General features: G+C 34.2%; 1 protein-coding gene across 12 annotated transcripts in view; it reads left to right on the forward strand.

Annotated features, from left to right (window-relative positions):
• Positions 1-16,503, forward strand: part of PDS5B (PDS5 cohesin associated factor B) — a 189,304-nt gene that overhangs the window by 72,514 nt on the left and 100,287 nt on the right. For 7 of the 12 annotated variants that reach the window (XM_005585608.5, XM_005585609.5, XM_005585612.5 and 4 more), the window contains exons 7-9: positions 6,579-6,659; positions 12,025-12,165; positions 14,684-14,799. In XM_005585608.5, the coding sequence (XP_005585665.1) occupies positions 6,579-6,659; positions 12,025-12,165; positions 14,684-14,799 (338 nt within the window). Of the gene's footprint in view, positions 1-6,578; positions 6,660-12,024; positions 12,166-13,443; positions 13,574-14,683; positions 14,800-16,503 lie in introns of those variants that run through there. The other 5 variants (XM_065533136.2, XM_074021831.1, XM_074021830.1 and 2 more) reach the window with 2 other exon arrangements.

Here is a 16,503-nt window from a genome sequence, read left to right on the forward strand (position 1 = left end):
TTGCTTAGTCCATTTAGCTTAGGGTGGAAATTTCTCAAGGCAATTACTATTTTGCAGCCCTTTGCATAACTTGCATAGCTCCTTGCAATTTAGTGAATGACACTGAATAAAACATTCTGACAAAATTTTTAAAAAAATTATAAATACTCTTGAAAGGATTAATGATAAAATGTTTAAGAGGTAAAGAACTAGACATATTAAAGGAGAAAATTAGTAGAAAAACTCATTAGGAATGAAAAATGGCTGGGTGCAGTAGCTCACACCTGTAATCCCAGCACTTTGGGAGACCAAGGCAAGTGGATCACCTGAGGCCAGGAGTTCAAGACCAGCCTAACCAACATGGTGAAACCCTGTCTCTTCTGAAATTACAAAAATTAGCCAGGCGTGGCAGTGTGCGCCTATAATCCCAGCTACTCAGGAGGCTGAGGCAGGAGAATTGCTTGAACCTGAGAGGCGGAGGTTAGAGTGAACCGAGATTGTGCCACTGCACACTCAAGCCTGGGTGACACAGTGAGACTCCGTCTCAAAAAAAAAAAGAAAGAAAAGGAAAAATGACCACCGAAATAGAAACCTTGATTGAATTGTATGTAAAAGATATTTAGAGAACTGGGATAGATGTGAGGAAATTATACAGGCACAGTGAGATGAAACATGAAAGATAAGGTCTGACATATTTAATAGTGATGTCAGAATAACAAATAGAGAATTGAGAAGAGATGATATTCGAGTAGAAGTTAGCTTAAAATATTCCAGAATTGGTTAAAGCCATTAATTTATGGAATAGTGAGAAAAAGTACCATGACTAGAGTGAAAAAAAAAAAAAAAAAGAGGAAATCCCTGTCCAGGCCCATCCTGAAATTATGGAATACTGAAAGAGAAATCATGTATAAAGCACCCAGAAGGTAAAGGCATGGCCCTTACCAAGGAATGAAGGCTAAACTGATTGCTGACTTCTCACTTGCAGTGTTAGAGAATAAATGTAATCTTATGTAAAATACAGTGGTTTAATGGAATTAATAAGTGATATGATCCTGGGATAATCAGGAGCATTTGGAGCTATTAAATTTGAACTTTAAATGAACCATTTATGTTAAAATTTTAAGGATTATAATAAAAGGAAGAGTTACAGTAAATGTAAGTGGCCTATATTTACTATGTAAGACAGGTTCTCAGACTAGATTGAACATAATCTGGGTGGTTATTTTTACTAAGAAATAAAACCAAAATACGTTCACAAAAGGTCGAATATAAAAGGATGGAAAAAGTACTTGCCAGGCAAGTGTAAACCAAAAGAAAACCAAGATAGCTTATATTAGACCTAGTAGTCTTTAATGGATAAAGAAGAGCTTTATATAATAAGAAAAGATTCAGTACTCAGGAAGATTTCTAAACTTCTATGCACACAGGCTCAAAATATATAAAACACAAAGTGAAAGAATTATGGACAGAAAGAAGCAAATTCACTACCTGTGTTCCGTTTTAACATGTGTTTTAGTGATTATAAATCAGGTAAACTGAGTTTATAAAAAGATTGAGGATTTCAAACACAAAACTGCTAATTTAATGACAAGCATAATTAACAAGAAGAAAATTCACTATTTGTGTTCCATTTTAACATGTATTTTAGTGATTATAAATCAGGTAAACTGAGTTTATAAAAATAGGATTTGAAACACAAAACCAGTAATTTAATAGCAAACATACAATCTGACAAAACATTGTCATAATGGCAGTTAAAATATTTAGAAAGGATAAGTGATACATATTAAAACTTGCAGGATACACTTTAAGTGTAACCTCATGGCTAAATGTCCATTTCAAGGAGTAATAAAAACGTTATGATAATAAATTATACAAGGAAGAAAATAGTGAAGAAATGAAATTAGTGAAATAGAAAACCCAGTGACATTCCCTCAAAACCCAAAGTTAGTAATTTGAAAAATGTATTAAATAAGCAAATGCTTGGAAATCTCGATCACAAAAAAGGAAATGGTATCTATGTATAGTTTTAGAATGAAATGAGAAACAGTGAACATGAAAAAGATCAAAAGACAATTCCATGAGGAATATTTTATGCTAACATATTTGAAATTAGAATAAATTCCTAGAAAATATAACCTGGGAAATTTGTCTTGAGAGAAAATCAAGACAAATAGCCTACAACCAATACTTTTAGTTGGTTTTAAAAACTCTGCCTATAAAACAAAGCTCTTTTTTTCAAACAACAATAGCAACGATAGCAGCAGCAAAAATAATAACAGCAGCAGAACTCAAACCAACAACAAAAGGATCTGTAAACCCATTACCAGGATTTTTCTATTGATCATTTAAGTGGCAAATATTCCTAACCTTCAGCACACTTCCAAATTATAGAAAGAAAGGACTACTCCATAACTCATTTTATGAGCAGAGAATAATCTTCCTAGGGAAACCAGGTGCAAACCAAGCAAGAAAAAAAAAAATAGGCTAATTGATTTCCAATATAAAATAGTAATTTCCAGAATGATTTAAAATACTATTGATAATCACCAAATTGGCTTTATTTTAGGAATACAAGGATGGAGTGACATTAAAAATGTTAGTGATAGACTAAGATATTTGTTTAATAGATCAAAGAGAAAGACAAATTTTAATAGATACAGAAAAAGATGGATACAATTCATTATAATTTATAACTTAGCAACTTTGAAATAGAACTTAAACTGATAAGGAGATAATGTATGTTACAGTATTTAATGGTGAAATGTTGAAGCATTCTCTTTGACGTGAGGAACATTGTAAAAATATTGCCTCTACTCAGGCAAAAAGGCAAACATGCTTTAAAAAAATTTGGTATTATTTATATTTATATATTTTGAAATATCAGTAGCTTTTGGGGTACAGGTGAGTTTTGGTTACATGGATGAATTGTATAGTGGTGAAATCTGAGCTTTTAGTGCCCGTCACCTGAGAAGTGTACATTGTACCCAGTGTGTACACAATGTGTTTATCTCTTGTCCCTTCTCCGCCTTCTGATTCCCTGTAGTCCATTATATCACTCTGTGTGCCTTTGTGTACCTATAGCTTAGCTCCCACTTATAAGTGAGAACATACAGTATTTGGTTTCCCATTCCTGAGTTGCCTCGCTTGGAATAATGGCCTCCAGCTCCATCCAAGTTGCTGCAAAAGACATTATTTCATTCTTTTTATCGCTGAGTAGTGTTTCATGGTGTATATATACCACATTTTCTTTATCCACTCATCAGTGGACAGTTAGATTGGTTCCATATCTTAAGCATGCTATTTTTAATTCGCATTATAGTAGGTGTATTACATTAGTGGAATAAGACAAGACAAATACAGTATACAAGGATTAGAAAGAAGAAACTAAACCGAAATGTGATTGTGCAGAAAACACAAAATGGTGTACAGACAAATTTATAGAAAATATAAGAACATTCTAGAAGGTTGTGAGACATAAGAAGATACAAAAACATAATTTCAAACATTTTTCATTTGTAACTTTAACAAAGATGTAAGGTACTTAGAAATTTAACCGTAATGGGTATCACCTTTATGTTGAAAATTGTTATAATTGACTGAAAAGCGTAATAGAAAACCTACATATGTTGAGAGATTTACTGTTTATGGAAGGGGAGACTCAGTATCATAATGATGTCAGTCTTCTGCATACTGATCAATAATTCAATCAAAAATAGAAACCAAGGCCAGGCTCAGTGGCTCTCTCTCGTTATCCCAGCACTTTGGGAAGCCAAGGCGGGGGAATCACTTTGAGCTCAGGAGATTGAGACCAGCCTGAACAACATGGCAAAACCCTGTCTCTATGAAAATTAGCTGGGGAAGTGACACATGCCTGTAGTCCCAGCTACTTGGGAGGCTGAAGTGGGAGGATCGCTTGCAGGGAGGTCAAGGCTGCAGTGAGCCATGTTCACACCACTGCATTCCAGCCTGGGCAACCAAGTGAGACTCTGTCTCAAAAAAAAAAAAAAAGAAAGAAACCGATAACATGTGCACTTGTGTGTAATTTGACAAGATGAATCTAACATTGACATGAAAGAGCAGATAACCAATAATAGCCAAACAGTTTTAAAGAAGAATAAGAAAACAGGGACCTAATCTTGACATTATTTTCATGTGCCCCTTTGGCCATAATCAGTCAGTGATAGACAAAGGGACATATGGAAATAATGGAGAATTTCTTAATAGAAGCATCCTTATATAGAAGCTGAGAGAGTGGGTATTACGTTATCAAAGAGGGAATAAGAAATTATTTAATGAATGGTTTTAGGACAGTTTAGCACTTATATGGAAAATAATAAAAATTAGATACTTACTTCAGACCATACATAAGAATAAATTACAGGTGGAATAAAGGTCTAAATCTGAAAAGTATAATTTTAAAAATTTTGTTTGAAAATAAACATCTTAACCTCAAGATAGGAATGAATTTCTTAAAGATACAGAGAGCAACTCCGTATGAGAACAGCATTGATATATTTGATTACATTAAAAATAAAAGCTATTTGTGGTACCCAATATGTGGAATTGACCTGTGTCTATCAATGGATGAGTGTATAAAGAAAATGTGGTATATGTATACAATGGAATATTATTCCAGCCATAAAAAAATGAAATTATGTCATTTGCAGCAACATGGATGGAACTGGAGGTTATTTTGTAAAGTGATATAAAATGAGAACAGGAAGACAAGTACGTTTTCACTCATGTGGGGGCTAAAAAAAGGTCTCATGGAAGTAGAGAATAGAATGATGGTTATCAGAGGTTGGGAAAGGAACTGGGGAGGGGAGGAATGAAGAGAAGTTAAGGAGTACAAAAATACACTTAGAAGGCATAGTTCTTTCTAGTTTTTTATTTTATTTTATTTTATTTTATTTATTTTTTTGAGGTGGAGTCTCACTATGTTGCCCAGGCTGGAGTGCAGTGGCACGATCTTGGCTCACTGCAACCTCTGCCTCCTGGGTTCAAGCAATTCTTCTGCCTCAGCCTCCCAAGTAGCTGGGATTATAGGCATCCGCCACCACGCCCGGCTCATTTTATTTTTATTGGAGACAGGGTTTCGCCATGTTGGTTAGCCTTGGTCTCGAACTCCTGGCCTCAGGTGATCCACCTGCCTCTGCCTCTCAAAGTGCTGGGATTACAGGTGTGAGCCACGGTGCCTGGCCTCTTTCTAGTATTTGATAGTACGGTAGGGAAATTATAGTTAACAATAATTTACATTTCAAAATAGCTAAAAGAGAAGATTTTAATGTTCCCAGGACAAAGAAAACATAAATATTTGAGGTGATGGATATATCAGGTACCTTGATTTGATTATTACTCAGTGTATACATGTATCAAAACAGCACATGTACCCCCAGAATAAGCACAGTTGTTACATACATATCAATTAAAAAAAAATGAAAAATGTCTCCATACTTTAAGACACCATAAATACTGTGAAAAGACAAATATAGACCAAGGTATGTTATACATGTACAGACAGTTCCTGACTTAATGGTTTGACTTACTTTATGATGGGTTTATTGGGTTATTGAATGCATTTTGACTTACTATGGGTTTATTGAGATGTGACTTCACCATAAGTAGAGGAACATCTGTAATTGACGAAAGTTTAGTCCGTAGAGTCTATGGAGAAAATCTAAAAATAAATAAGAGCAAGACTAAACAGCCTAATTGAAAACTGGCCAAGATAGAATTTACAGAAAATTACTTCTCATTTACATAAGGAGACTTGTACAAGACATATAATGTCAGTGAATAGGAGAATCAGTAAAGAATCTGTAGTATATCATATCTAAACAGCAGTTAGTATGAATGAAATAATAAAATACAAGCATTAAGGTAGGTAAATCTAAAAATATGCTGAGTAAAGAGTGTGAGTTTAAGGATATATACAGTGTTCCTGTTCTCTGGAATATGTTTAAACTGGAGTAGTGACTCCATTTTTTATCTTTACTTCCTTGTATCATTATTAAAGTCTCTGAGAAACATATCTTCTTCTTATATTTTTTCTTGTTGTCTTCCCTCCATACTTTACTATTTGTTGTATTTTCTGTTGTATCCTTCTACTTACTTGTGCTCTGAAATGTGTTTGAGTAATCTGCTTTCCCACAGCTGCTGAAAACTCCTTTGTCCTTCCCTGCCTGTGGTTCCCCATCGCTGCCCACGCTAGAACATAGTTCGTTCATTCTCTTAGGATGTTTTGGGTTTTTTTGGACCTGGAGTGGAACAACCTGTGTTTGTAATTAACTGATTTGATTTTGGGACTAGATCTAGAATGACTCTATCTAATAAGCGTTTATTGACCATTTCTATGTGGTTTACATTATGTTATGAACAAAATAGGAAGAGAATATAATTATCCTTACATGGATGGAATCTTAGATCCAGTAGGCCAGTTAGTCCTTAAAAAGAGAAGTGGTTTTGCCTTCTCTCTTTTATTCCAATTGAGTCTTAGTTTTTTCATTCATTTACTCAAGAGTAGCATTTTGAATACAGGTAATATTTTGCTTTTCATGTTAGAGATATATAATATAGATACTGTTTATATTTTTCAGAATTTAAACAAGCAAGCATATGATTTGGCAAAGGCTTTACTGAAGAGGACAGCTCAAGCTATTGAGCCATATATTACCAATGTAAGTCTTACTTATAATTGGTTGTCAGAAGGATTAAACCGAAAATTTAAAGACTTGCTAGAAGCAAAATTTCGTCAGATAGTATATAGTTTTAAAAACAACAAATTTGTGTTGTTTTAACCCTTAAGTAATATATTTTCTTTCTCCTTCTTAAAATTATTCTTGCTTAATATTTTTTGGAAGGCTTGCTTTCATCCTATTTGTTCTTTATTTTCTTTCAAATTGCCTGAGAACTTAAACAGTTTTATTTTGGTTAGCAAGATATTCTGTTTGTTTCTACTGATAGAAATAGAGTTAAATGTAATTAGATAAAACATGTGGAACTTTTCATTATTCAGAGACATTGCTTACAGGTTTTTGGAGCTTAAATTGATTTGTACAAGAAGAAGATATGAACTAATATTAAGACCTAGAAATTGAAGGCAAGTATGAATGGCAGTAGTGATTTAGTAAAAGTTGCTTATCTATTGCTATTCCTGGGGTAGATTCCATATAAATCTATCTTTTCTGAAAAAAAGGAACAATTGTAATAAAATGAGCCCTTTCAGTATCACCCCAAATCTACTTACTTATGATTGACTATCTTGTATTTATTTTTAGAAGAAATATTTTTTAGCTGCTAGGTTCACTGACAGAAGTTTATGGTAAGTTTTATTTTCTCTCCACAGTTCTTTTGAGTTGTACAGATTTAGGTGGCAGTATTCATATTATATTCTATGTGAATGGTGCCTCCTAGAATACAAATGTAGAGTACAGTGTTAATGGTGCCGCTTGGAATTGTGTAACAGTACAGTCCTTCCACCTGCTTTTCAGTTTCACTCACCTCCAGACAAGTAAAGGATATAAATTTGCATTCCTGAGTAAAGTAAGAAAGAAAGCCTTTAGTAATTACTTATGCATTCTCCTAAAATTTATTGAGGGAGAGTTTTTCTTGTAGTATACACAAATTTAAAGTCAGTGTATGAAATATATCATGAAAAGATGTACTTTGAAAACTAACATACTTCATAAAACAGTAAGTTAATAAATTCCAGCTTTTGTTTCTGGCTTATAGCCTTAGAGAATCCTAAACATACGATGATTTGGAAAAGTTAATTTTTAAGGAAATTGTTTTGAAGGGTAAACTTTCAGAAGCTGTGGAATCAAATTCTGTAACCTATCTTAATTGCTCCAAGATTGTCAGGGAACTTCAAATACTGGTTTCTGCAGTTTTTAAGCTATGGGTATTGGCTGAGATAAATTGGTTGGATTGAGTTTTTTCATCATTGGCTTAGTGGCACTTGAAGTGTGTAGACCTAGACTTAAACATTCTGTAATTATCCTTTTCCCTTGCTTCAAGTACTTCTAAATGACTATTTGCATGGGCCATTAGAGCACACTAGGTGAGCTCCTCCTGGTGGCCATTTATTTAAACTCATATTGCCAAGCCAGTTTCTTTTTTTCCTCTTCTTTTTTTTCTGGGCGAATTGGGGGGGAACACATCTTATTTTGGTTTCTTTTTCTGGCATTAAAATAAGAAAAGATCACTGTACCGTATTGATATCTCTACTCTGATTGGGGAAAATCAGTATTTGATTGGGCAATTAAAAGAACAAATCCACAATAAATGAAACTTATTAGAGTTAGGTGATTAGGTTCGTTATATGGTTTTCTCAAATTTTGTATGTTTGAAAATATTTATAATAGAAGTTAAAGAAAAAAAGGCTGAGGAAATATTTTTAACAATCCCAGAATACATCAAGGTAAAAACATTTCTTTATCACTTATACCTTGTGTTAATTTCCTGTTATTCTTGCGTGCAGAAATAGAATCCTTCCCCCGTGAACTCCCCAAACTTTCATATTGTATCTATATCAAAAGCTGGGGAGCAGGGGCCAAGCAGAGTGTTCTGAGCACACATTGAATTATATATACTTTCTTCCAGTACCTTGTCCACTATTTTCTTATTTCTCCCTGTTTTCTTATTCCTTGCCTTATTTGAAGGTTAGCTAAGAAATAAGAATTGCTTTTTCCCTCCCTTTAGTTCCTTTATGTCTGCTTAGGTTTCCATTTCAAACCTTTATAATTACATATAAAATCACTTTCTAGTGAACTTAATTGTCTTGTAGTAGGGTAAAATTAGTTCAGTGTTAGAAATCATTCTTAGCCCTTTTGGACTTACAGTTGAAAAAGCCATTATTTACTGATCTTCCTAGTTGAGAATTAGCAAGTAAAAATAGGAGTAAGATATGGTTTTCATTCACACATACAGACACATTCTTTTTTTTCTTTTTTTTTTTTTTAATAGATAGTGTTTCTTACATATCAAGACTTAAGAAATCACTGTGGTAGTATAGGTTATTTATTTATTAAATTTTTTTGTTATTGTTGTTTGAGACAGAGTCTTGCTCTGGCACCCTGGCTGGAGTTCAGTGGTGTGATCTTGGCACACTGCAACCTCTGCTTCTGAAGCTCAAGTGATCCTTCCACTTCAGCCCCCTGAGTAACCGGGACTACAGGAATGAACCACCACGTCTGGCAAATTTTTCCTTTTTAAAAAAATTTTTTGTAGAGACAGAGTTTCATTCACCATGTTGCCCATGCTGTTCTTGAATTGCTATGCTCAAGCAATCCTCCTGCCTCAGCCTCTCAAAGTGTTAGGATTATAGGCGTGAGCCACCATGCCCAGCCTAGGTTATTTTTTTAAAATAGAATTTGTTGTAACACAACAACCTAGGAAGCTGAGCAGCACATATATATTTGTTTAAAAGGTAAAATGGAATATCAAGAACAAAAAGTACATGGTGATAATTCTAAAAATTTCCTACATGCATCACTTCTTAATGATATTATTTTTCACCAGTTCTTTTTTCTATCACAAATTTTAGGATATGGCAAAAAATTATTTTGTTGGACTGAAAAAAGTACATCCAATCCTTGTTGGAATAGATAAAATTTGGTTAAATTGCTTAATTCCACTGAGCCTCTGTTTTTGCACCTGTAATGCTTGGGTGGTGGTAGAGAATGTGTTATTTAATGTGAAAGCACTTTGTAATTAAAATTAGCCATGTATATTTAAGGTAGAATTTATTAATAATTTTTTATAATTTATTTATAATTAAGGTAGAATTTATTACTGACTGGTGACATCTTTCATTAGGAGGCATTTGCAGTACAAAAAAATTAATTTGTAGTATATAATTACCCATTTGTAAATGAAAGAATTTTAGGAAGGAAATATTTTAATCAACTTTAAATCTGCCTCCACTAAATTTTCAGCCCTTAGGAAGGGCTCGGATTGTTTTACCCATATTTGTATCATACTGTCTTTTGCATATTTTTTATTCATTTACCAAACATATATTCTGTGCCTCCTCTGTATCAGGCACTGTGCTAGGTAGGCTTTTACACACTGGAGAAGACCAGCTTGGTCATTGTCTTTTTGGAGATTATAAAAGTGTTCAACACATGTTTTTTAATGGAATTTGTGAGAAATTAAACCAGGGAATGATTTTTTTTTCTTAATTTTTCAAATAAGTTTTTCCCAGACTGTTAGAAGATGATGATGGTTCGACCACTTTGGTGGTGAGATTGGGAAGGGTTTTTGTTCTTTATTAAGGAAAATACTATTTATTAAATAGGTAGTATTTATTTTACTATGTGTTAAGCAGGAGAAAATTTGTGAATGGAAGCAAAAAAGCCACTTTATTTTCAGCCTGAGTAAGAATTTAACCTTTGATGTCATGAAATTCTCTTCCTATAAAATTGATAAATAGGAAGGACAAACAAGTTCGTTTTAAAACTAATAAAGAAAGAATAGCAAAATAGAATTTGTTCTTCTTCAAAAGTCACATAAAAACAACGCAAGAAGTAAAAGTAAGCAGAAAAGACATAGAAATATGAAATCCTCCACTTTGTACTCTCAGTATAGAAAGTTAAAGTGTAATTAAGCCAGTTGTGTGTTAACTGTCACAGAAGAGATTAGGGCAGCTTGCATGGTATAAAGAATCCTTGACTCCTTCTCCCGTGAGACTCAGGAAACCATGAACGATATATGGCGGGGTATGCTTTTGGTTAATTTTTTATGTTTTTGGAAAGTTTTAAATAGAAAGGAACTTGACAGTTATGCCATGCGTCTTTACCAATTTCAGTAGTAATATGATAAATGATCTGAGTGTGGAAACTAGTTAGAGCGAGCTATATGGTAGGGAAAAATTGTTTAAATTTGGATTTTCGTTGTGTTTGTGTGTGCTTTTAATTGGATTTTAATTAGTGTTGTAAACCCTGTAGATATGTACACATCAGAACGTAAAAGAAGACAAAGGATTAGAAAGAGGTAGTTTTTCATCAGAAGTAAAAAATTACATATTTCAAACATAGAATTGCCTTCTATGAAAATGTAAGAAGGCTGTATCTATGGGATGGTGTTTTCTTCTGTATGTACTAAGGTGAACAAGCTATTTTCCCTCACCCTTGGGGAGATTAAGACATTGTTTTAGTCAGGGTTTTCTAGAGAAATAGCCAATAGTGAGTGAGTGTATGTATATACAGACACACATACACATATATGTGTGTGTATATTCACACATAGTGTATAAATACACACACACACTGAGAGACACATGTATATGTATGAGAGGGAATTTATTAGGGGAATTAACTTATGAGATTACAGAGTCTGAGAAGTCCAAGAGTAGGCTGTCTGCAAGCTGGAGAACCAGGGAAGCCAGTGGTGTTACTCTCGGAGGCAGAAGGCAAGGCCTGAGAACCTAGCAGGGGACTGGGCCGCTGGTGCAGTGTCTGGAGTCTGAAGGCAGGAAAACCTGGAGTGCTGCTGTCCAAGGATAGGAGATGAATGTCCCAATCCAGAAGACAGTGAATTCACTTCCTTTTGCTTTATTGGGCCTTCAAGCCTATTTGGATGATGCCTGCCCATACTGAGGGCAGATCTTTCCCACTAAGTCTACAAGCCAATCTCCTCTGCAAACACATCATTGCAGACACACCCAGAAACAATGCTTTACCAGCTCTCTAGGTATTCCTTAATACAGTCAAGTTGACACATAAAATTAACCATCCAGAAATATACACAAATAATAATATAGGATAGAATATAGTCAGTATTATAATGGGGAGCAGAGTATATTTGAAAAGTAGAATGTTTATTGAAATGTTTCGGTCTGTTTTATTGTATACAAGATGGATTCCATGTTTTATCTTTTCCTGTAGCCTGTACTGGTTTCCCATGTAATGTTAGAAAATATTTTGATATGCCTAATTTGATTTTGTATAAAATAATGATGAATTTGGTCAAATAATTACGATTTTGAAAACATTCATCTTGTCTCTGGTTTTTCTACTAATGATAGGCTTTCTTTCTCAAAAGTTTTTTAATCAGGTTCTGATGCTTGGGAAAACATCTATCAGCGATTTGTCAGAGCATGTCTTTGACTTAATTTTGGAGCTCTACAATATTGATAGTCATTTGCTGCTCTCTGTTTTACCCCAGCTTGAATTTAAATTAAAGGTAACTTGTAAAAATAATATGATTCTGCCAACCAAGTTATTAGCAAAGAGCATTATTTATAGCTTTTTAATTTTTACAATAGTTTTAACTGAATGTAAGAGATGAAGGGGGAGTATTACTATTATATCCTCACATATTTGTGCCTTGTCTGTCTGTGAATCTTCAGTGCCTGGCAGGTGCCTAGCAAATAGTAACTGCTTAATAAATGATTAGTAAGGTTAGCAAGATGGTATTTTCCTCCAGATATTTTCCAGATAAATTCTAGGATTTGACTAACTTTTGAAGTCTTAGCTATACATCATGCTTATGTTTTCAAGGCGCAGTTTATAGTAGTTCCCTTGACCACTTAGGCCAAAAAAATAGTTTAGAGTTTGTTATCCACATAGTGTGAAATGCTTTCCCTTTATGCATATTATCTCATGTTGCTTATGTTGCAAGTTTGTTTGCTTTTTATATAGTTCTGTGAATTTTTTACTTTTTTGAGAGGATTTTTTTTGTTTTGTTGCCCAGGCTGGAGTGCAGTGGTGTGATCTTTGCTCACTGCAACCTGTGCCTGTCGGGATCAAGCGATTCTTCCACCTCAGCCTCCCAAGTAGCTGGGACTACAGGCATGCGCCACCACCTCTGCTAATTTTTGTATTTTTTGGGTAGAGACAGGGTTTCCCCACGTTGGCCAGGCTGGTCTCAAACTCCTGACCTCAAGTAATCCACCTGCCTTGACCTCCCGAAGTGTTGGCATTACAGGCAGAAACCACCACCCCCGACCCAGTGAAATTTTTTGGTAGCATGTTCCTAACTGCTTTGACATTAAATTATGCTGTAAAATTGAGCTTTATTTGCAGAATTGGAGAATATACTTTTCTTTTTCAAATCATTACAGTAAGATTAAGTAAAGCTAGTTATAATTATTTATCCTTGTGGACCCAGAAAAGTTCTTAAATGAGTTTTGCGTCTAAAAATTTTGATTTTCTTTCAAAAACAAAACAGTCCACATTGGTAATGTGAACACCCCAAGTAGCCAGTACATAAGTATTCTTCTTATATTCTGGAGTATGTTTTCGGTATGTTTCTCAAATGAGTCATTCAATTAACTGGCCTTCCTGTCCCCTTTTTAATGTGGTTAGTGATTTGGGTGAGGCAGCAGGTAGTCACACCTCTAATTATTTGTTGGTTTATATGATTTTCTCTAGTAAAGATATTGAGTAAATGCTATGCATGTTCCTACACACTATGAGAAATACAAAAATAAGGAAATTATCATCCCTGCTTTCAGCAAACTTAACATCTAGTATGAGAGGAAGAGGAAAAAAATCCAGATCTAATATGAGGCCAGATATTATAAGTGTCATAAGAGATACAAACAGCGTACAATTGAAGCAAAGGAAACAGCATGCAGAAGCATATAGAGGTAGGAAGGTTCCGGGTAAATTTGTGGAACACAAAGAATTATAATTGGAAGATAGCATAAAGTAAGTTTAAATCACTCCTGGCTGCATATTAGAATCTTTGCTTGTTAAGACTTAAAGAAATAGCTGTCCAGGCACTAAACCAGACTAGCTGATTCAGAGTTTTGGGGAATTGAGGTTTTTTTTTTTTTGTTGTTGTTGTTGTTGTTCTTGTTTTAATTTTTTTTTTTTTTAAAGTTTTGAGATGATTCTAATGTACAGCCAGGCTTGAGATATAATTACTTAGAGGAATAAAGAGAGAAATAATAGAGATGAGTTAGGTCATATTGTGGGGGCTCTTGGCATGGCAGGTTGTGGCATTGGTTGAAAATTTAAAAACAATTTGTGTAGTGACATTTCCATAGCACCTTGAATATCAATGCCTTTTGATATACCCGATTCCCACACTTTATGTTCAAGTCTAGTATTGTGACTGGCTCATTCACTTATCCATTGAGTCATTTGTTGGCAGTGCCAAAATCAGTAGTAAAATTGAGTTCACGTCCCTAGGGTGCCCCCAGTGTAGTATATAAAACAGATTTGAGTTTTCACAGGTTTAAGTCCTCTTCTTTTTACTGTTGAGCTCCTTTTAGAAATCTGGTCTATGTAGATGAAGTGTCTTACTGGGAGACTTTAGCACATACTAATAGAGCTAAAAAGTATATTCACACAGAGTTTTCTATTTTCTGTAGGCCTGGCCTCTGTCAGTGTCTGTTCTGAAAAACCACACATAGTTTTTCAAGGGTCCTGGGTAGGTTTTATAAGAGTTTATTTTGACTCTGAATAGAAATAAACCTTAATTGTAGGAGGGGCTTCTAACATTGGAACAAACTTTAAAGATGTATTTTCATGAAAGGGTACTTCTTTAATGGAATTTGAGATAATTAGAGCATTTATGATGACATTTAATTTTGTGAGAAGTAAAGTGAGCATTTTTATGTAATTTTTCATTTAGAGTTCATGAAAGATTTTCTGTGGAATTGGAGCATCAGGGAAATCGTGGCAAAGAATGGGCAGCCTTATTCTGAATATCTACTGCATGGTTTTAAAGCTGTGATTGTGTTTTATTTTAGAGCAATGATAATGAGGAGCGCCTACAAGTTGTTAAACTACTGGCAAAAATGTTTGGGGCAAAGGATTCGGAATTGGCTTCTCAAAACAAGCCACTTTGGCAGTGCTACTTGGGCAGGTATATGATTTTGGTTTCCCATTTAAAAGTAATACATGATTCTACTGACCGTTTTTTTAAAAAAACATTATCCACGTTTAAACTGTGTTCTCTGGAAGTTTTGAAAGTTGTTAATGACTGGCTGTATTTATAATTACTCTTTTAGTCTTTATCCTCAGTAATTTTTAAAAGATAATACATTTTAAAGCTATCTCTTAGGGTATTATGACCATGAAGTTAATATTATTACTTTAAGGCAGTGATTAATTCCAACTGAAAATACCTCTTTGGGAGATAGAGCCCCTCCACAAATTAATTAAAATTAATTAGATTGTTTGGAGATATTGACAGGATAAGAATATTCACAGAGTGAATAAAGAAATGACTATTTGTATTTCTCTTCCTAACTTCCTTTCTGTATTTCTCAGTTAAAGGAAATGATGGCCTGGATTCCTTGCATGGTTTGAATGATGCACAAAATCCCTGAAATGGTTGCAAAATTTTGCATATGTTTGTGTATGTCACTGTTCTGTGAGAGGTATTCATTTCATTACCTTTTCTAAAGAGATCCCTGACCTTGAAATATTAAAAGCCCGACAAATGCCTTGGCTGAAACCTGCTTTGACTCAGAAAAAAAGAGAATTTTTCCCCTCAAATTATTCTCATAACAAATAATGCAGTTAAATTATAAACAAACAAGTACGATCTGGCTGGGCGCAGCGACTCACACCTGTAATCCTAGCACTTTGGGAGGCCAAGGCTGGCGGATCACGAGGTCAGGAGATCGAGACCATCCTGGCTAACACGGGTGAACCCCGTCTCTACTAAAAATAGAAAAAAATTAGCCAAACGTGGTGGCGGCGCCTGTAGTCCCAGCTACTCGGGAGGCTGAGGCAGGAGGATGGCGTGAACGCGGGAGGTTGAGCTTGCAGTGAGCCAAGATCTTGCCACTGCACTCTAGCCTGGGCGACAGCGAGACTGTCTCAAAAAAAAAAAAAAAAAAAAAGTAAGATTTAAAGACTCTGATTTTATTTTCTTTGTGTTGAAATATTTGCAATGGTATCACCACTTTCTTTTCATTTTAATAAAAACTGTCAGTGATTACAGTAAATTTCATATTTTGGTCTCATTTTTCTGATTTGTTAAATGAGGATATAAGATGTTTGATAAGTGTTTGTTAAGCTTCAAATCTCCAGTCTGATTTCTTGATTCTAATTTAGCTCAATAATTATATTCAGTGAGTCAAGTTAAGCCAACTTTTTTCTTTTAAATACAATGGAAAGTTTTTAGACAGTAAGGAAGAATATCAGTTTAAATTATGCAACTCAATTTAAAGTTTATTTTATTTAATATTTTAAAACAAAAATACTTTTACTATATAGTTATTTATTATATCTTTAAATTAAGACTTGGATTAGCCGGGATGTATTTTTTTGGTTTTTAACTGGAGAAATCCTAATGTAAATGTGTATGTCACCTTTCTATCCTATTGTAATTTTTCCTTTTAATATTAATGACATGAAACTTACACAGTATTAAATAACACCAACTTTAAGGAGTTAGTCTTTTAAAAGACATCTTAGTATATTTATTTTTAATTGTTGTAAGGTGCATGTTTACCTGAGAAATGGTAAAGTATATAGGATTGAGTACCTGAATTCAAAACACTCAGGAAGCTGTATGGGACCAGAGGCTAGATTTTATAACTTTTGGGAGGGGAGGTAT

Source organism: Macaca fascicularis, chromosome 17 (genome assembly GCF_037993035.2).
Source record: "Macaca fascicularis isolate 582-1 chromosome 17, T2T-MFA8v1.1".
Classification (NCBI taxonomy): domain Eukaryota; kingdom Metazoa; phylum Chordata; class Mammalia; order Primates; family Cercopithecidae; genus Macaca; species Macaca fascicularis.